Genomic DNA, 22,481 nt, shown 5'->3' with positions numbered 1-22,481 from the left:
TGAGATGGAGTCTCGCTCTGTTGCCAGGCTGGAGTGCAGTGGTGTGATCTCAGCTCACTGCAACCTCCACCTCCTGGGTTCAAGTGATTCTCCTGCCTCAGCCTCCCAAGTAGCTGGCACTACAGGCACGCATCAGCATACCCAGCTAATTTTTGTATTTTTAGTAGAGACGGGGTTTCACCATGTTGGCCAGGATGGTCTCGAACTCTTTGTAATAACCTAACCTGGGTTAGCCTCACTGACTCCATGTTAGTTGCAAACCTGACAAGCTTTCTCTAGCTTCTCCCTCCCTGCCTAGGCCCTCTCAGGTGCATTACTGGATCAGGCTGCACTGAAAGCTTTGAACTGTTGAGAGGTTCACACTGTTCACAGTACCTGTAACTATTGTAACTGCATCCTGCTTGGCAAGTCTACCTGCTGTTGTGAATACCTTCCTTGGTGATTGATTGCATGGAAAGTTCCCCCTGCTACCCCACTTAGTGACTGTATGGAAATACCCTTAGCAACCAGCAATCCTGGGAACCTCCTGCCCCCTGGTTACCAGCCTCCTCCTACTAACTTGCATGTCCCGCTTCTGTAAAATTCCACTTCAGCTAGGCTGCCCCCTCCACTACCTGAATCAAGTTATAAAGGGAAATCAAGCTCCTTCCTTGGGGCCGAGAGATTTTGAGCGTTAGCTGACACTCCGTCACCTGTCTGAATAAAGGACTCAATTTGAACTCAGAGCGTGGTGTTTCCTTCTAACTCGCTCGGATATTACATCTTGACCTCGTGATCCGTCCATCTTGGCCTCCCAAAGTACTGAGATTACAGGCGTAAACCACTGCACCCTGCCTATTTATATACTTTTTGAGACGAAGTCTGGCTTTGTCGCCCAGGCTGGAGTGCAGTGGCACAATCTTGGCTCACTGTAACCTCCACCTTCCAGGTTCAAGCGATTCTCCTGCCTCGGCCTCCCCAGTAGCTGGGATTACAGGCACGTGCCACCACACCCAGCTAAATTATATATTTTAAAACCTATTTGAATAAACTCCAAGAGTTCAGTAATGTTTTCTTCTCAATGGTACACTGTTGAGTTAGCCATGAGTATTGGATCTTTTGTTCTGTATTTGATACTAATTAGAGCTTCTTCATGTAGTTGTGAGGATTTTTGTCTCATTTTTATAGTGAATTATACTATATTCACTATATTATTGGGATGCTTTCAGTTTCAAGTTACCAAAACCTCAACTCAAACCGACTTTAAGAAATAAGGAAATTAGCCCATATAGCTGGGATTACTGGTGCCTGCCACCACACTGGGCTAATTTTTTGTATTTTTAGTAGAGTCGGGGTTTCACCGTGTTAGCCAGGTTGGGCTCAAACTCCTGACCTCAGGTGATCCACCCGCCTAAGCCTCCCAAAGTGCTGGGATTACAGGTGTGAGCCACCAAGTCCAGCCTATTATTTTGTTTTTAATGTTCAAATAATTCATATTATTTGAACATTAAAAGCTTTTAAAAATTATGTAAGCATTCTGGATCATTGTTATCTTTAAAAATTTGTATTAGGATTTGTGAGGACCAACAAGTAGTGACCACCGTCTCTGCTTGCTGAAAAGCTGCAGAGGCCACCAGGAACCCACACACCTGAGACTTTTATCTTTACCCAAGAAAGGAATAGAAGAGGTCAGACGATGACAACTGTGTCCTCAACAGCCAGGCCCCAGTGCCACCCACTTCCAAAACAGCTTTGGTCTCTCATCTGGAGCAAGGGAAAGAGCCCTGTTTCACCCAACCACAGGGAGTCCTAAGCAGGAGGGACTGCAGAGCAGGCTTTATAGGAAACTTGGAACCGAGAAGATATACTTACTTAGCTAAAGCAATGTTACATGTAATAAAATAAAAAATTCTTCAAAATCATCGATGCTGGGAAGACAGGAGAAAGGCTTAATTCTAGACATTTAAATACCAGTTTTCCAAGTAAGGAGTTGATGTAAGAGCCACCTTAAACGACGTCAAATGCATATTTTCTTTTTCTGTAGATTTAATGTTTTTCATTCATTAAAATGATTCATTTTGATGTACAAAAAAATTGTATTAGTGGAAACTTTCTTAATTTTAGAAGGTTCACTGATAAATTCAACTTGTTATTCAATAAATTATTTTTTTGTTTTTGAGAAAGGGTCTTACTCTGTCACCTAGGCTGGAGTGCAGTGGCACAATCACAGCTCACTGCAACCTTGACCTCCCAGGCTCAAGTGATCCTCCCACCTCAGCCTCCTAAGTAGCTGACACTACAAGTGCAGACCACCATGCCCAGCTAATTTTTCTTTATTTTTTTGTAGAGACAAGGTTTAGCCATATTGCCCAAACCAGTATTGAACTCCTGGGCTCAAGCAATCCACTTGCCATGGCCTCCCAAAGTGCTGGGATTATAGGAGTGAGCCACCAATCCCAGCCAATAAACTAATTTTTTTAAAAAAAAGTCATTGAAAACAGTTTTGTTTTTTTTTTTTTTCTGTCTCTAACAACCAGGATCACCATTATCCTACGGTTTCTGCGTTTTTGTTTGTTTCGTAGTTGTTAGATAGTTGCTGGTAGCAACCAAATTACCTGTTTTCCTTGTTCAACTCTGGCGGGAGAGAGGCTGACTTCTCATAGTTCTTACCTAGATGTGGGAAAGAACATTTCCAGAAGTCTCTAAAAAACCTTTCTTCATGCTTTTAGTCCACACATGAATTACATAACCATATGTAGTTATGAACCATATCACTGAACCCATCACTGGCAAGGGTGATGGAATTTCAGTCTAACCTTGGGGCTTTACCTGAAAATTTTACTTGTGTGGGAGAGGATAAGGATGGGAATCTAACCAAGTCAGAATTCTGTTAAAGAAGAAATATTGGATGAGGGCTAACACCAGCATCTACTAAACATACTATTTTGCATTTCTTGTGATCACATTTCATTTTTCTTATGAAAGCAAAATTTTATTATCGATTCATGGATTAAAGCAATAAATTTATTAAAAATTATGATGTATTTCCAAGTTCATTCAGCTCAAGATGTATTTTACTTTTTGAGACTTCCTCTTTAACAATGTACAAGTTTGGGGAGATTTTTCTGTTACGTTATTGACTTCTAGTTTGATTCATTTATGGTCACAGAGCATATTTTATATTGTTTCACTTATATTAAATGTGTTAGAGTTTGTTTCATAACCCAAGATAAGGTCTATCTTGGTGAATGTCTCATAAATGCTCAAAAAATGTGTATTATGTATTGGCTGATGGTACTGTTCAGTTCTCCCTTCTCCTACACACTTGCTTTTTGTCTACTTGGTTTATCCATTACTAAACAAGGGGTGTTGAAGTCTCCCACTGTAACTGTAAACTTGTCTATTTATTCCTTTTAGTTCTGCCCATTCTTAGATCATATACTTTACAGTTGTGTTATTTGATGCATGCACATCTGTTGTCTTTTTTGTGATCTGACCCCTTCATCATTATGTAATATATCTCTTTGTCCCTGGCAATTTTCTTTTTTCCTAAAGTCTACCTTGTCTGATAGTAATTCATCCACTCCAGCTTTCTCTGAATTAGTGTTTTGCAAGGTTTATCTTTTTCTATCCTTTTACTCTTAGTTTACTGATATTGAGATTTACTAATAAATTAAATCAGTTAATTCCCCAATATTTTGAGTTTCCTGTAGATAGCATTTGGTTGGGTCAGGTTTTTAAATTCACTCTCACAATCTTGATGTGTTTAGACCACTTACATTCAATGTAATTACTGATATATGAGGTTATAGATCAGTCAATTGATTGTTTTTTTTTTCCTGTTTCTCCTCTTACCTGTGTTCAAGTGGGTTATTTGGGAATTCTTTAGTGGTGCATTTTGATTTATCTACATTTGTGACTGTATCTCTTCATAGTTTTTCAGTGGTTGAAGACTGCAATATGCACATGAAGCTTACTGCAGTCTACTAGTATCAACAGCTACCATCTGAAGTGGAATGTGGATCTTTAACCACCATTTAAGTCCCTTTTACTGCCCCAACCCCGTGATATAATAGGCTAAAATACTTCCTCTACATACATGAAGAACCACATCAATGTTGTAATTTTTACTTTAACTTTTGACAAGTATAATTGGATATTAACTTGTCTTTCATAACAAGCTCAGTATCTGCATATCTACTCATTTACTCAACATCCATTCAACCATGAACTTGTTAGCCACTTTTCCATCCACTATGCATTCAATTTATCCATCTGTGATCCTTGAAATTCATCTGAAACTTGTTTCTGATGTGTTTGAGTCTGACCAAAAGCCTGATAGGCCTGTAAGCTCATCCTCTGAGATCTATTCTTTCTTTTCCTTTTTAACTAATTCAGATGTTGTTTTGTAAGTGCTTACATTTATTTCAGGAAGTACTCTCCCCAACTGAACCATAAGCATCTTGGCAGTGAATTTCTATTTGTTTTGTGTATTTCCCTAGGACCTGCTGTGGTGTTCTAGCATCTAAGTGATACCTAACTCTACAAATTACTACTGATTAAAAAAGTAATTCAGCCATCTATGCACCCACTATACACCAAGTTTTCCACAAAACTTCCTATACATTTAGCACTAGCACCCAAAACACCTTGACCCTGAGAAACCTGTGACCATGAGTTATTTTTGAAGAGCAAAAATTCTGAGATCAAAATTTCCTAATCTTAAACAGTTGGCTCTAAAAACGTATTCCAGGCTGGGCGTGTTGGCTCACTCTTGTAATCCCAGCACTTTGGGAGGCCGAGGCAGGTGGATCACCTAAGGTCAGGAGTTCGGGACCAGCCTGACCAATATGGTGAAACCCCGTCTCTACAAAATAAATAAATAAATAAAATAAAATAAATAAAAACGTATTCCAAAACATTCTTAGAAAGTTTTGCCCTGCCAGGCATGGTGCCTTATGCCTGTAATCCCAGCACTTTGGGAGGCTGAGGTGGGCAGACAGCCTGAGGTCAGGAGTTCAAGACCAACCTGGCCAACATGGTGAAACCCTGTCCTACTAAAAATACAAAAATTAGCTGGACGTGGTGGCACATGCCTGTAATCCCCACTACTTGGGAGGCCGATGCAGGAGAATCACTTGAACCTGGGAGGCGGAGGTTGCAGTGAGCCAAGATTGCACCATTGCATTCCAGCTTGGGTGACAAAAGCAAGACTTCGTCTCAAAAAAAAAAAAAAGTTTTGCCCCAAATATTTAGCCACAAAATGGTCATATTCTTTCATAACTCCCTCACTCTTTTGTCTATCTATCTGATATCACACACATACCCTTGTACACAGCTAACACATTACATTCAATTACCCCATTGTAAAAAAGGAATAATTTATTTCTATATGATTTTAATAATATTCCCTAAGTAATTTGTAATTAAGGTTTTCTTCAAATTCAAATTAAGAAATTTATATTTGTCATAGTACATTTCAATAGTATTTGATAAGGCTTTTTCAGGTCGATTAATTTTGTTTCTTACAAATATAACTCAAGCTTGCTCCAGTTCCACAAGGACTCCACCACAGTCTTTAGGATGGAGAAAAATCACTGGTTTTCCATGTGCTCCTATTTTAACCTCTTCACTTAGACTACGGATCTTCTTTTTTTTCAAATCCATCACAGCTGCATTTATGTTATCCACCTTAAGAAAAAGAAATAAATTGAATGCATTTGAGATCATAAAAACACCAAATTACAGTATCAGAAGACTTAGAAAAAACTTTGAGAGCTCATACAGTCTATCTCCTCTGCCTGTGGGCAGGGCCATTCTTAAACCACCACAAAAAATAAGCTTAAAATTTCCAGAATAGTAAAAGAAGTTACTAAATTTTTCTAGGTAAGCAACCACAATGCTTAGAATTTTCACCATTAGTAAATGTTTCTTCTTATAATCTAAATCATGTATGTTATACTTTATAATAGTTTATCCTGGCAGTACTATTAGTGAGATTAAAGAACTTCTTTTTCCTGAGAACCTTGGGTTCCTCATCTATAACAGGAAAATGAGGTCTACAGAGTAAATTGACTGCAAAGTAAATGAGCTAACAGATAAAAAGCTCTCAGTACAATTGATGACATTAGTAGATACTTAGCAAATATGAGTGTTTCCCTGATGCCCAAAACCTGCCCTGCCACCGTTTGGTTATTACCTTTGACGTTATCAAGATACACATGGAAATCAATATTAAATTGCCATCAAAATGTTATTCCCCATCCAAAAAAAAAATTCAAACTTTAGTATTTTTGTAACCTTTTCTAAGGTATTTCTATTTTCTTCATACTTATTTACACTCTAGGAAAGGAGCAGATGTGTCTCTCTATACTTGATGGAGAAATTATCTGCCTGTATCTTGGAAAGTCACCCACTTAGACTGGGAACCTAGTAAATGGGTGAAAAGGTACGATATGAATGGCCATATTCCTAGGCAGTCATAAATCACTAGAGTTTAATTAAAATCACTAATTTTAAAAAACACAGAAGCACAGAGTAGTAAAACACCCATGAACCTATCACACAGATCTAATAAATATGACTATTTACACAATTTTATTTCCAAAGAGCCAAGGATTATATACTGAACTCCAAAACCGGTCAAACAACTGATGAGGATACTGAATGTTACCATAATGATTTCCTCATATGGCACATATTCTACTTGTATTCCTGATATTTCTTTTTTAAACCTCATAGCTATATCAAAGTCATGCATGCCTAGATTCTGAACACAGCTCATTTTATAACAATTTGCACTGTAGCCGGTTAATTCTCATCTTTTTCACAGTAGAACATGCACAAGAAGCTTGTGGCAGGACTGATCATCCTTAGTGAGGAAAATGGTCCTCACTGTCAGACACTGTCAATTCTATCTTATTTTAAAATTCGTATCAATATTATTAAGCTTTTTTTCTACTGTGTTAGGTGGGATTGGAGCAGCTTTTAATTTAGCACTAATTTTCCTCACTACAAAGCCAAGGCCCTTCTGAGTACTCTACCCAATGTTACAGAAATTACTATGACTAGTAAGAAAAAACTACCCTCTCTGTGTGTGGATTATTCCCTCTCATCCTTTCAAGGGGTTCTACTTCCAGCCTAAGGTAGTTTCCTAACATGCGTGCAATACTCGACGCTCAGATGAAGACATGAAAGGTACTGCAGATCTTTGGAGTTCATTCTGTGTGCAGCTCTTCTTTCCAGGAGAGAGCTGTGAAAGCATCATGGCCTCCTCAGACTTCCAACTCCTATCTCCTCAACTCAGGGAGACCGCGAAGTTCCGCATGGATTCCCCCTTCCTACGCTGCAGTCTGGAAACTCTCTACAGCCAGTAAACTGGGTAATTGTAGGGCTCATCTTGTTTGTTTACCCTCTCTCAGAAATCAGTTCCTGTGCTGACTGATGTCTAATGCCCAGAAATCCATTATTTCATGTATTTTGTCTAGGTTGCTTGTTTGCTTCAGGCAGGAGGATAAACTGATCTCTTTTACACCATCGTGGCTAGAATCAGAATTTTTAATTGGCAGGTTTTGCCTGTCAGCAACTAAAAAATGTCATTACATGTCATTCTATAATTTATCTTTTTTACTTTTATTGCTTTTAAGATTTTTCTCTTCATCTTTGATTTTCAGTTTGACTATGGTGTGCTTAGGTGTGGTTTTCTTTCATATACATGTATATTTTTTTGAGATGGAGTCTCACTGTTGCCCAGGCTGGAGTACAGAGCTGTGATCTTGGCTAACTGTAACCACTGCCACCTGAGTTCAAGCAATTCTCCTGCCTTAGCCTCCCGAGTAGCTGGGATTACAGGTGCCTGCCACTGAGCCCAGCTAATATATATATTTATTTTTTTGAGACAGAGTCTCGCTCTGTCGAGGCTGGAGTGCAATGGCACGATCTTGGCTCACTGCAACCTCTGCCTCCTGGGTTCAAGCAATTCTCCTGCCTCAGCCTCCTGATAGGTGGGATTACAGGCACGAGCTACCATGCCAGGCTAATTTTTGCATTTTTAGTAAAGACTGAGCTTCACCATGTTGGCCAGGCTGGCCTTGAACTCCTGGTCTTGACCTCAAGTGATCTGCCTGCCTTGGCCTCCCACAGTGCTGTGATTAAAGGCGTGAGCCACCACACCTGGCCTGGTGTGGTTTTGTTTGCCCTACTTGGGGTTGCTGAGTTTCTTGAATCCATAGATTGATGTTTTACATCAGATTGGTAGTGTCCTTGTCAACTATTTTTTCAATTATTGCTTCTGTTCTATTTTCTCTCTTTCTTTTCTGGGATACCAATTATAATCTACTGGAACTTTAGGCCATGTCCTACATCTTTTTTATGCTCTGCTTTCTTTTTCTTCCATATTTTTTACCTCTTGATTTTGGAATTCTAGTTTCTAGAACTGTGAAAAGAATAATTTCTGTTTTAAGCCACTATGTTTATGATCATTTATTATAGCAGCCCTAGAAGATGAATACAACTGCCATACGTCATACCAAAATTGAACAATGAAGGAGATGAATGGCTGATGGTGGGAGGTAAGTTTCTCATTGTTGGAATGAGAAGATAAAAGGCTAGTGTGGTCTATGTGGTAATGGATTAGAGCCAGAGACATCACTATGCACTCAGGAGTTATGACTTCTCATAAATTCTATAACATAGTTATATATAGAAATGGGTATAGATAGGTGTATATACACAGTATACACACATATATCTCCCTGCTGTGTTGGCTTAGTAGGCCAAGAACCAATGATATCCCCCAGTAGCAATAACCACACCTAGAACTCAGATCTTGGCTTTTAATACCATTCTCCAGTAGTAGGAACCAGGGCTCCTAGAAGAAATGGCTACGTCAATGGCTAGGGCAAAGAATATAGAAGATGCATTTGGAGCACCTTACAGTGCCAGAAAAAGAAAGGAAGTCTTTCAAAAACAAAAACAAAACACAAAACCAAAAATGATGGGGTATGTTAAAGGGACACAAGGATCAACTGAAAGAGCTCCTAACAGCCAAAGCTGCAACAATCTGAGGGGAAAAAAAGTAATATTAGATTGTAATGCAAGTTATAAAATAAATATCCACAAGTCCATACTGATAAAACTCCCCATTCCTTAAGTGTGGGACTTGAATAATGACTTCCTTCCAAAGGGGGATAGTATGGAGGAGAAAAAAAGTTTTCCAGTGGAGAAACCTGACACTTCCTCCTCACCTGGGGGAATCAAGGTTAATATGAACAGAAGTAAGTCATGTTGATAGTATGAATCCTTGATATGATGTGATGAGAATGGCACTTTACCTCCATGGGCTTTCTCCCCAGAATCAATAACATGAGTCCAATAAGAAGAAAAATATCACACAAATCTCAACTGAGGGACAGTTTACAAAATAACTGACCAGTAATCCTCAAAAGTGTCAAGGTCATCAGAAACAAGGGAAGGAGACTGTAGAAAAAGGTTAAGAAATAAAACAAAAACCAAAGAAAGTCTAAGAAACTGCCACATGCAAGAGAAGCCTCAGCAGGTATGATGGCTAAATGTAATGTGCTAAGGGTGGGGGAGTGGGGGAAGGGAGAGCATCAGCATAAATAGCTAATGCATGCAAGGGACAACATCAGCATAAATAGCTATCTAGGTGATGCGCTGACTGGTGCAGGAAACCACCATGGCATACATTTACCTAAGTAACAAACCTGCATGTCCTACACATGTATCCTGGAACTGCAAATAAAATAAAAGTAAATTAAAAAATAATAATAAATGTGACGAAAAATCCTAGATGGGATCCTGGAATAGAAAAAGGACATTGGGTAAAACTAAAAAAATCAGAATTAAGTACAGACTTTAGCTAATAACAATAAATCAGTATTGGTTCACTAATTGTGATAAATGTATCAAAATATTATGATGTTAATAATTTTTTAAAAGAGCCTGAAGAGATTAACCACCATTTATAATGAGTGGATCTTGTTTTTATCCTGATTAGAAGAAATCAACTATAAAAAGATATTTGTAAATCAATCTGTGAATTTTAATTTATGAGCTGTGTATAGATGGTGCCAAAAGATTTACCTTTAATTTTGACTGAAGTGCGAGAAAATAAAGATGATAATGTCACTGTGGTTATTTTCCTATTTCTTAGAGATCTAAACCAAATAAGGGTAAAATGACATGTTGTTAATTTAAAACAATATAATAAGGAAAAAAGAAAAAGATGACGTGTAGCAAGATCTTGAAAACTGTTGAACATGGGTGGTGAGAGTACAGGAGTTTGTGATATGATTTTTCTTTTTTTAAAAATATATACTTTATTGCACTTTAGGTTCTGGGGTACATATACAGAACAGGCAGGACTGTTGTACAGGTACATACATTGCAATGTGGTTTACTGCCTCCATCCCCATCACCTATATCTGGCATTTCTCTCCATGTTATCCCTCCCCAACTCCCTACCCCCTGCTGTCCCTCCCCTAGTCCCCTAGAACAGACCCCAGTGTGTGATGATCCCCTCCCTGTGTCCATGTGTTCTCATTGTTCAACACCCGCCTATGAGTGAGAACATGTGGTGTTTGATTTTCTGTTCTTGTGTCAGTTTGCTGAGAATGATGGTTTCCAGATTCATCCATGTCCCTACAAAGGACACAAACTCATCATTTTTTATGGCTGCATAGTATTCCATGGTGTATATGTGCCACATTTTCCTTGTCCAGTCTATCATTGATGGGCCTTTGGGTTGGTTACAGGTCTTTGCTATTGTAAATAGTGCTGCAATGGACATATGTGTGCACGTGTCCTTATAGTACAACGATTTATAATCCTTTGGATATATACCCAGTAATGGGATTGCTGGGTCAAATGGAATTTCTATTTCTAGGTCCTTGAGGAATCGCCACACTGCCTTCCACAATGGCTGAACTAATTTACACTCCCACCAACAGTGTAAAAGCGTTCCTGTTTCTCCACATCCTCTCCAGCATCTGTTGTCTCCAGATTTTTTAATGATCACCATTCTAACTGGCGTGAGATGGTATCTCAATGTGGTTTTGATTTGCATTTCTCTAATGACCAGTGATGATGAGCATATTTTCATGTTTGTTCGCCTCATAAATGTCTTCTTTTGAAAAGTGTCTATTCATGTCCTTTGCCCAGTTTGAATGGGTTTATTTGTTTGTTTCTTGTAAATGTTTTAGTTCTTCGTAGATTCTGGATATCAGCCCTTTGTCTGATGGGTAGATTGCAAAAATTCTTTCCCATTGTGTTGACTGCCTGTTCACTCTAAAGATTGTTTCTTTTGCTGTGCAGAAGCTCTGGAGTTTAATTAGATCCCATTTGTCTATTTTGGCTTTTGTTGCCAATGCTTTTGGTTTTTCAGTCATGAAGTCCTTGCTTATGCCTATGTTCTGAATGGTTTTGCCTAGGTTTTCTTCTAGGATTTTTATGGTGTTAGGTCTTATGTTTAAGGCTTTAATCCATCTGGAGTTAATTTTAGTGTAAGGTGTCAGGAAGGGGTCCAGTTTCTGCTTTCTGCACATGGTTAGCCAGTTTTCCCAACACCATTTATTAAACAGGGAATCCTTTCCCCATTGCTTGTTTTTGTCAGGTTTGTCAAAGATCAGATGGTTGTAGATGTGTGGCATTGCCTCCGCGGCCTCTGTTCTGTTCCATTGGTCTATATCTCTGTTTTGGTACCAGTACCATGCTGTTTTGATTACTGTAGCCTTGTAGCATAGTTTGAAGTCAGGTAGCGTGATGCCTCCAACTTTGTTCTTTTTGCTTAGTATTGTCTAGGCTATGCTGGCTCCCTTTTGGTTCCATATTTTTGTTGTTGTTGTTGTTGTTGTTGTTTTTTGAGATGGAGTCTTGCTCTGTCACCAGGCTGGAGTGCAGTGGCGCAATCTTGGCTCACTGCAACCTCTGCCTCCTGGGTTCAAACGATTCTTCCACCTCACTCTCCCGAGTAGCTGGGACCACGGGTGCGTGCCACCACGCCTGGCTAATTTTTTTGTATTTTTAGTAGAGACAGGGTTTCACCGTGTTGGCCAGGATGGTCTTGGTATCTTGACTTCGTGATCTGCCTGCCTTGGCCTCCCAAAGTGCTGGGATTACAGGCGTGAGCCACTGCGCCCAGACTCCATATGAAGTGTAAGGTGGTTTTATCCAGTTCTGTGAAGAGGGTCATAGGTACCCTGATGTGGATAACATTGAATCTATAAATTACTTTGGGCATTATGGCCATTTTCACAATATTGATTTTTCCTAACCATAAGCATGGAATGTTTTCTCATTTGTTTATGTCCTCTCTTATTTCCTTGAGCAGTGGTTTGTAGTTTTCCTTGAAGAGGTTCTTTACATTGTTAGTTGTATTCCTATTTTTTTTATTCTCTTTTGTAGCAATTGTGAATGGCAGTTTGTTTTATTCTCTTTTATTCTCTTTGTAGCAATTGTGAATGGCAGTTTGTTCTTGATTTGGCTCTCTTTAAGTCTGTTATTGGTGTACAGGAATGTGGTTTCTGCACATTGATTTTGTATCCTGAGACTTTGCTAAAGTTGCTTATTAGTTTCAGGAGATTTGGGGCTGAGATGATGGGGTCTTTTAAATATACAATCACGTCGTCTGCAAATAGAGACAACTTGACTTCCTCCTTTCCTAATTGAATACACTTTATTGCTTTTTCTTGCCTGATTGCTCTTGCTAGAACTTCCAATACTATATTGAATAGGAGTGGTGAGAGAGGGCATCCTTGTCTAGTGCCAGATTTCAAAGGGAATGCTTTCAGTTTTTGCTCATTCAGTATGATATTGGCTGTTGGTTTGTCAAAAATAGCTTTTATTATTTTGAAATACATTCCGTCAATACCTAGTTTATTGAGAGTTGTTAGCATAAAGGGCTGTTGAATTTTGTCGAAGGCCTTCTCTGCATCTATTGAGATGATCATGTGGTTTTTGTCTTTGGTTCTGTTTAGGTGGTGAATTACGTTTATAGATTTACATATGTTGAACCAGCCTTGCATCCCTGGGATGAAGCCCACTTTATCATGATGGATAAGCTTTTTGATGTGCTGTTGCAATCAGTTTGCCAGTATTTTATTGAAGATTTTTGCATCTATGTTCATAAAGGATATTGGCCTGAAGTTTTTTTTTCTTGTTGAGTCTCTGCCAGGTTTTGGTATCAGGATGATGTTGGTCTCAAAATGATTTGGGAACGATTCCCTCTTTTTGGATTGTTTGGAATAGTTTCAGAAGGAGTGGTACCAGCTCCTCTTTGTATGTCTGGTAGAATTTGGCTGTGAACCCATCTGGACCTGGGCTTTTTTTGGTTCGTAGGCTATCAATTGCTCCCTCAACTTCAGCCCTTGTTATTGGTCTGTTCAAGGTTTCAGCTTACCTTGAAATCAAATCCAACATCCTTGTCTGCCACTGGGAAGCCAGGCCCCCGTGATCCTTACTACCTACTCATCTGACCAGCCCCTTCTCTGTCACCAGTCCCTCCGGTTCTGCGCCCCCTCCCTCAGCCTCAGCACTGCACTCATCACCCTCCATGTGCTGCAGCCGTGGGGCTGCCCTCCTCAACCCATCTGAGCTCCCACTCATAATACCAGGCCATACCAGCCCTGCACAGAGGCTTATTACCCCATGTGAGCTGAGCTACTCCCTGTGCTGCAGTCCTCTTTGCCTTTTGTGGGCCTCAATATCCTGCCTGAAAGCATCCCAGGGGACATATCCTCCTCACCCTGTTTGGCCCCGACTCCCCATAGCTGCCCCCTACCCTGTGTGAACATCTGCCTCACCCTTCTTAGGCCCTGATCCCATACCAGGACACCCACTGCAAGGACACCCAGCTTATCCCACCTGGGCTTCAACTCCCCACATTAGTCACCACTTTCCCCTGCAACGATGTACTCCCCACAGGACCAGCCCTGACCCTCCATGCTGGGTGTGCCCTCCCCACATTGTCGGTACCCCTGCCCCCTACAGGACCAGCCTGACCCTCCATGCTGGGTGTGCCCTCCCCACATTGTTGGTACCCCTGCCCTCTACAGAACCAGCCTGACCCTCCATGCTGGGTGTGCCCTCCCCACGTTGTTGATGCCCCTGCTCCCACCCTTCAGGTGGATGCCCTTCTCAACATGCTTGGGCTCCAGCTCCCTGCCCTGAGCTGTGTCTCAGTCCATTTGGGCTGCTATAACAAAATACCTAAACTAGGTGGCTCAGAAACAACCAGTTTGAGAGACTAGAAAGTCCAAGATCAAAGTGCTGGCAGATTCAACATCTGGTGGGGACTTCGTGGTTCACAGACAGCACCTTCTCACTGTCCTCACACAGTGGAAGCAGCAAGGGGTGTCTCTGGGGTCTCTTTTATAAGGACATTAATTTCATTCATGAGGAATAGGCATATTGCTCCTGAATGGGGCCTCAGGAGTCATCACCCTAAGGCCCCACCTCCTAACACCATCACTTTGGGGGTTATGATTTTGACATACGAATTTTGAGAGGACATAAGCATTTAGTCCTAAGCTGGCCTCCCATGCTGATGTCCTCCTCACTCTGACACTCCAAGCCAAGCTGCCCCTGTGGGCACAAGCCGTCAAACCCTGCTCAGACTCAGACACCTTGCACTGGAACTTCCCACGCATAGGCACTCAGTCTCTGGCTTCCCCATGGCAGGCAGCTCTCACTCATGGATGCCCTCCCCACCCCGCCAGGGTCCCAACACAGTGCTCTGGGCCAGTCTGGTTCTTCCCATCAACATAAATGACGATTTTGCTCTGTCCTACCTAAAGTCTTCAGGAAGGGAAGGAACAGGAAGGAAACATAGGTACTCAATATTATTTTTTGTTTTCATTGAAACTTGCTCTGTCGCTCAGGCTGGAGTGCAATGGTGCAATCTCGGCTCACTGCAACCTCCACCTCCTAGGTTCAAGTGATTCTCCTGCCTCAGCTTCCCGAGCAGCTGGGATTAAAAGTGTCTGCCAACACGCCCGGCTAATTTTTTACATCTTTAGTAGAGATGGGGTTTCACCGTATTGGCCAGGCTTGTCTTGAACTCCTGACCTCATGATCCACCTGCATCAGCCTCCTAAAGTGCTGGGATTACAGGCATGAGCCACCGAGCATGGCCTTCAATACTGTTTATACTGAAAGAAATATAGTCATGTGTCACTGGATGGGTATAAGTCCTGAGAAATATATCACTAGGCAATTTCACTGTTGTGTGAACATCACCACACCTAGATGATACAGCCTACTACACACCTAGGCTATAAGGTACAGCCTATTGCTCTTTGGCTACAAACCCGTAGAGCATGTTACTGAATACTGCAGGCAAGTACAACACAGCGATGTCTAAACACATTTCAACATAGAAAAGGTGCAGTAAAAATACAGTGTTATAATCGTATGGGACATGTGAACTCATCACTGACTGAAACATTGTTATGGGTGTGTGACTGTATTTGGCCAAACTAGTAAGATATGTTAATCTTCCCTTATATTTCCTCTTTGTTTCAACTGGCACGATTACTTCTGTTTATCGTTTTGTATTTTGTAGGCTGTGTTTTTTTGTTTTTTTTTTTGAGACGGAGTTTCACTCTTGTTACCCAGGCTGGAGTGCAATGGCGCGATCTCGGCTCACCACAACCTCCGCCTCCTGGGTTCACGCAATTCTCCTGCCTCAGCCTCCTGAGTAGCTGGGATTACAGGCACACGCCACCATGCCCAGCTAATTTTTTGTATTTTTAGTAGAGACGGGGTTTCACCTTGTTGACCAGGATGGTCTCGATCTCTTGACCTCGTGATCCACCCGCCTCGGCCTCCCAAAGTGCTGGGATTACAGGCGTGAGCCACCGCGCCCGGCCCTTGTAGGCTGTGTTTTAGTCAGTTACCTTTAATCCTCTCTGAAAAATGCAGAGCATGTGTGAATAAATGAAGCAAGCAGGCAAGCTCTGGGTAGACAGGGACTTTCCACTGGTTCAGCCACATGTCCCCAGCACATTGTACAGTGAAGGACAGAGTAATACCAAAAATACTTAACAACCAGGAAAACACAGACAAAGATACTAATCAGATAGAACTGTGCAGCTGAGCATGGTGGTTCATGCCTATAATCCTGGTGCTTTGGAAGGCTGAGGTAGAAGAACTGCTTGAGCCAAGAGTTTGAGACCAGCCTGGGCAATATAGCAAGACCTTTTCTCTTTAAAAAAAGAGAAAACATTATCCAGCCATGACGGTGTGCTGCCTATAGTCCTAACTGCTCAGGAGGCTGAGGTAGGAGGGTCGCTTGAGTTCAGGAGTTCCAGACTACAGTGAGTTATGATCGTGCCTGCATTCCAGCCTGGGTGACAGAGTGAGACCCTCTCTCTGAAGGAAAAATTGTAGAGGGAGAAGGATGTCTGAAAGGTCCCAGAAAAGGGTCCTTCTGGAAAAGGAATGTCACTTAAGGGTTAGAGAGAAGCAGCTGTTTACCAACCAGCATTGAAGCATTTAAATATTTTTACATACTCAATACAAATTTGAGTAAGTAAATATTTCCAGTGGCCCTTAAAGTCTTCACTATGACACACTGTGCTGTCTGGGTAAGTTCTCTAGAGAAAGCATGGCCAGCTCTGTCTCCTTAAGCAGAGGCATGCAGAAAGCAGGGAAAGAGACCCCCTCTCGCTGCAGCAGGCAGCAGGTTAGAGCACAAACACAAGGTGTGCCAGAAAACAGTGGGTGACTCAGTTCATACATAGGCAAGAGAAGAGATAGAACAAGATGCCCTCTAAACTTCCTCTAGTGAAAGGCAAAGTCACACAAGAAATATGGGTATACCTCACAAGAGAAAATGGAAACCAACTCAACCTTGACAGAAAAATGCTGATTTAACTAGTGAGATAGTAATCCACGTATGAGAAAGGGACATTTCGTCAAGTCTTTATTGAGTCAATGAAAATCTATGGAGCACACGCACAGATATGCTGCTAAGTTAGAGGTTTTATAAGATCCTGGTGGAAAAGGACAAAAAGTATCCCTGTGATAATTACAGAGGGAAAAGCCAATTCTCTGATAGGTGGTTTAACATTTTAAAAGAAGGGATGGCAGGCTGGTCCAATGGTAGCAGGTTATCAGAACTCATTAACATTAGTGTCACTAAAGTTAGCATACTGCCTGCCACTACTAAATTTGAGTGGCTTAAATAAATAAATGACACTGAACCATAAAGCTATAGAAGAATTATAAGCATTTTCAGGAGGCACATTTCTTAATGTTTTCTACCCCAAAACAGAAAAGCAGAATTAACCGGTTTTTGTGTAGGTAGTATCTGTTAACTTTCTACCTTATTACATGCCAATCATTTGAGTCTCTTTATATTTACAAAGGCTGCATAGGTTGTTTCCTCTTGCACATACGAATGCTGCTTGTCCCTACTACTGACGATCTGAAAATCAAGTCATTCTAGACTTTCAGAAGTTTCACATGTTTTTCCCTTTGCTTACAACACATAAATGTATTGATGAACTTTTAAATCTATAGACTTTTAAAACATGTCCACAGATTCTCTGGTACTCCTCCCATCAAGAGGCAGGATCTATGTCCTTTCCCTTGTATCTGGCCTGCCTTGAAGGCTTGTTTATGACCAATGGACAACAGCAGAAGCACTGCTTCTGAGGCTAGGTCAGAAAGTGCCATGCTGTCCTGCCTGGTTCTCTTGGGACACTCACTCTGGGGGAAGCCAACTGCTAAGTAAGGAGACCAACCATCCTTAGAATGACTCTTAGCTTGTGAAGCTAAAGAGGTCACATGGAGGGGTTCCTGGAGAAGCCTCAGCTGAGCTCCCAACTACAAGTCAGCATCAACTGCCAGGCACATGAGTGAGGCATCTGTGACTGCCCAGTTGAGCCTTCAGATGGCCCCAGCCACAGATGACATCTAACTGCAACCACATGAGAAATCCCAAGCAAGAACTGCCCAGCATAGCCCTCCCCAAATTCCTGATCCACAAAATCTTGAGCAAAATAAAGTGGTGGTTAATACCACAGTTTTGGGATTAGGAATTATATGGCAACAGTAACTCGAACAAGGACCAAATCAATGTTTTCTAATGAGCTCTATCACTTTTTGTACTTTTGAAAAGCAATTTCAGACTCAAGTTGTATTAGTCAGAATAGACAAGGTTACACTGTGGCAAAATAATTAAGCCTGAAATCTCAGCAACTCCATTCAACAAAATTGTATTTCCTGTTCAAGGACAGACAAGGAATTTTGCTACATCTGTTGAGTCAGGGAACAAAGCCCCCTCCACCTTGTGACATCATCATCTCACAGATTGCCACAGCAGAGGCAGAAAGAACAATTCTTTCAAATGCTTCCATCTCACAGCACACCTCCATTCAGAAAGTGTCAGGCTATCCTAGACGCACCACTTTGTAAAACTCACCAAGCGCGGCATCAACTGACAGCCTCCAGTACCTTTCTCCTTTTCCTCCTTTTAATTACAGCAACCCCCAAGTTTCAGCAGGGCACATAACTGCCTAGCTAGAGACTACATTCCCCTGCCTTCCTTGCAGAGAAGTCAGTCATGTGACTAAGCTTGGGCCAATGGGATAAGGACAGAAGTGATCCTAGAGCATCTCCTTAAAGGCACTTGTCCGGTATTCCTTCTCCACCGGTATTCCTTCCCTCTGGCTGGCAAATAGTGACGCCTGGAGCAACCTTGTAAGTCATGTGTTACGGACAGCAAAGCTGCCCATCAGTCTGGAATAGCTCATTTTAGACTGAAAACAGAAAAATAAACTCTATCTTGTTAAGCCACATAATTTTTTTGCGGAGGGCAGAGAGCGATGATGGGAGTGTTATACTAAAATAGCACCTAACCAACCACTTTTTGCACCTTCTTCTCTCACCTACCTTCATTTTACACTCAATACATTTGCATATTCCCCTTCTAATCTCTGCTTTTGAATCTGCCATTACATTACTGAACTTCCACTATTCCTTAATTAACTGAACATCTAACTCACATAGCTCCTTTGAAGGCATGGCTCGCTTGATGGAATACTGATAGTGCAGTGTGGGAGAGAGGGGAGTGGATTCAGAAGTCCTGCCTCTCATCCTGGGGGGTGGGGTCAGGCTTAGACAAACCCTCAGGTCCACTGACAAAGACCTGCAGTCAAAAGTAACCTCCTAAAAATAAAATAAAGGCTAATATTAGGCATTCTTTAGTTCCCTGCTTAAGGTCTTATAGCTTCCCCACCACAAATTTAATACTCGGTTAATATAATGAAGGCAACTGGCATCATGGGTAAGAGTGTAGACCCTGGAATCAGAACCAATCTGGGTTTCAACCCCAGCCTTGCTAGCTACTACTAATATGACCGTGAGCAAACTAGCTACTGTCTCAGTTTCCTTTCCTGTCAAATGGGGATAGTAGGGCCCCACAGGGTGGCTATGAGAATTAAAGAAAATAATGTGTGTTGAGTTATTCTGTAGACATATTACTAGAGGACTCACTAAATGTTACTTTTTTTTTGAGACAGGGTCTTGCGCTGTCACCCAGGCTGGAGTGCAGTGGCATGATCACGGCTCACTGCAACCTCCACCTCAGCACTTCCTGGGCTCAAGTGATCCTCCCACCTCAGCCTTCCAAGTAGCTGGGACTACAGGTGCATATCACCATGCCTAGCTAATGTTTTGTATTTTTAGTAGAGACAGGGTTTTGCCATCTTGCTCAGGCTGGTCTCAAACTCCTGGGCTCAAGCAATCTGCCCACCTTGGCCTCCCAAACTGCAAAGATTACAGATGTGTCTTAGTCCATTTTTACGCTGCTCATAAAGAATACCCAAGACTGGGCAATTTACAAAAAAAAGAGGTTTAATGACTTACAGTTCCACATGGCTGGAGAAGGCAAGGAGGTGGAAGTCACATCTTACGTGGATGGTGGCAGGCAAAGAGAAAGACTGGGCAAGGAAACTCCTTCTTATAATACTATCAGATCTTGTAAGACTTATTCACTATGACAAGAACAGCATGAGAAAGACCTGCCCCCATGATTCATTACCTCCCACTGGGTCCCTCCCACAACACATGGGAATTCAAGATGAGATATGGGTGGAGACACAGCCAAGCCTTATCAAGGTGTGAGCCATCACACCCAGCCACTAAGTGTTAGTTGTTATAACTCTATGCCTTTCCACATGCAATTCCCTCTGCCTGGAATAACTTTCTCCTTTTGTTCACCTGGGGAATTCCATCACATTCATTGTAACTCATGTTTTGTGAGGTCTTCCCAGCAACTCAATCTGCCGGGAGCAATCAATCTGCTTCATCTGTGCTACTGCAAAATCACACACAACAATTCTACTTATCACAGTATACAGCACTTGCGTGTTTAAATTTCTGCCCCTCCTCACTCTGGACACAACTTATGTCTTATTCACTGCTAAATCCCAAGTACTTGGCAGATATACATTGTAGGGTCTCACACATGTTTGCAATAATGAACTAAATACATCCTTTAATTAACTTTAGAATCAAACTACCTTTCCTCTGTATTAGAAATTTGGCCTAACAGGCCAGGCGAGGTAGCTCACGCCTGTAATCCCAGCACTTTGGAAGGCTGAGGTAAGTGAATAACCTGAACTCAGGAATTCAAGACTAGCCTGACCAACATGGTGAAACCCCATCTCTACTAAAAACACAAAATTAGCCGGGCATAGTGGTGTATACCTATAATCCCAGCTACTTGGGAGGTTGAGGCAGAAGAATCACTTGAACCCAGGAGGCGGAATTTGCAGTAAGCCAAGATCACACCATTGCCCTCCAGCCTGGGCAACAAGAGTAAAACTCTGTCTCAAAAAAAAAGAAAAGAAAAGAAAAAAAGAAAAAGAAATTTGGCATAAAAATTACTTCATTCTATCTATCAAAAGAATTGTCATAGCAAATTAAATTAATGCATAATTGTCATTGCTAATATTCTAAAAGGCAGTTATCTGAACAGGAACATCTATAGAAATGTTCTTTAATAAGACTTTTCTCGTCTAACATTTCTTTACATTCCTTTAAAAATTGTTGGTAGAAGCTGGGCGCGGTGGCTCACGCCTGTAATCCCAGAACTTTGGGAGGCTGAGGCAGGCGGACCACGAGGTCAGGAGATCGAGACCATCCTGGCCAATGTGGTGAAACCTTGTCTCTAAAAGGCAGTTATCTGAACATGAACATCTACAGAAATCTTCTCTAATGAGACTTTTCTTGTCTAAAAAAAAAAAGAAAAGAAAAAAAAATTGTTGGCAGATGCAATTCAGAAGATCTTAAAAATCACAGTCAGTAATTGAAAATGTATTGACTTTGTAATAGAGAAGTTATTAGAATTTTTTTTTTTTTTTTAGATGGACTCTCGCTCTGTCACCCAGGCTGGAGCGCAGTGACATGATCTCAGCTCACTGCAACCTCCGCCTTCTGGGTTCAAGTGATTCTCCTGCCTCAGCCTTCCGAGTAGCTGGGACTACAGGTGCGTACCACCACACATGGTTAATTTTTTTTTGTACTTCTAGTAGAGACGGAGTTTCACCAAGTTAGCCATGATGGTCTCTACCTCCTGACCTCATGATCCGCCTGCCTCGGCCTCCCGAAGTGCTGGGATTACAGGAGTGAGCCACGGCGCCCGGCCAGAAGTTATTAGAATTTTAAGGCGAGAAAAGAGTTAAAAAGAATACTTGGCATGTACATGGAAAGCTTAAAGTCTTTTTATTTGTTTCTCCTAATTGTCTTGTGATAGTGAAGATAGCTGTATTCCTGTTACATAGGAGGTCACAATACATGATCAGACTCTACATTGTGGCTAACTTTGGTGGCACTTATAGTGGTCACTGAATCCACACTTCAAAAAAATATTATTTTTTAGAGTTTTCTAAAGGGAAAAGAAACGTATCTAAGGATCCCTCTTTGAGGAGGATGAATATTATCATTCTCCTTAAAAACCTAACAGACGTTTCTAATGGCAGTGACCATAAGTAGTCTTAAAAAGTAAAAGCCATTTTGTAAAAGAGAGATTTAAAATACCAAGCATTAAAATAATTAAAATACCTCGATGCAGATGTGATGCATTCCTCCAGCCTTGTTTTTCTGCAGAAAACCTGCAATTGGACTCTCACTTCCCAATGGATGAAGCAGTTCCATCTTGGTATTTCCCAGGTTGACAAAAACAACAGATACTCCATGTTCAAGAAGAGGGACCGCTTCACTTACCTGGGCCCCCAAAATATTCTTATAAAATGCAGCAGCCTTTTCCAAATCTGGCACTGCTATGGCTACATGATTGAGTCGACCCAGGTTCCACACAGGACCTGCCACTTGATCCAAGGGCTGTGATGTGGAAAAAGCTCTTACTGTTCGAACTGGAGCATGGAGTCTGGAAAAAAGCCCTAGAAAATTGAACAGCCATTGAGATTCTTCTTTTGAGAATTAATGCACTTCTAAATTGAATTTTAAAAACTAAA

The 22,481-nt window shown here is 41.3% G+C and overlaps 1 protein-coding gene across 3 annotated transcripts in view; it reads right to left on the bottom strand.

The window, feature by feature from the left end:
* Positions 1-5,343: 5,343 nt before the first annotated feature.
* The window catches only part of MCEE (methylmalonyl-CoA epimerase), a 20,926-nt gene continuing 3,788 nt past the window's right edge, over positions 5,344-22,481 (bottom strand). The window contains exons 2-4 of one of the 3 annotated variants that reach the window (XM_017522003.2): positions 22,069-22,406; positions 9,692-9,732; positions 5,602-5,670 (exon numbers count right to left, since the gene is read on the bottom strand). In XM_017522003.2, coding sequence (XP_017377492.1) covers positions 5,658-5,670; positions 9,692-9,732; positions 22,069-22,406 — 392 coding nt within the window. In that variant the 3' untranslated portion in view covers positions 5,602-5,657. Of the gene's footprint in view, positions 5,671-9,691; positions 9,733-22,068; positions 22,407-22,481 lie in introns of all 3 variants that reach the window. The other 2 variants (XM_017522004.2, XM_017522002.2) reach the window with 2 other exon arrangements.

The sequence above is a fragment of the Cebus imitator genome, unplaced genomic scaffold, assembly GCF_001604975.1.
Source record: "Cebus imitator isolate Cc_AM_T3 unplaced genomic scaffold, Cebus_imitator-1.0 Scaffold23, whole genome shotgun sequence".
Classification (NCBI taxonomy): domain Eukaryota; kingdom Metazoa; phylum Chordata; class Mammalia; order Primates; family Cebidae; genus Cebus; species Cebus imitator.
The sequence above is the reverse complement of the archived record's forward strand: the minus strand, read 5'-3'. Positions and strand labels throughout refer to the sequence as shown.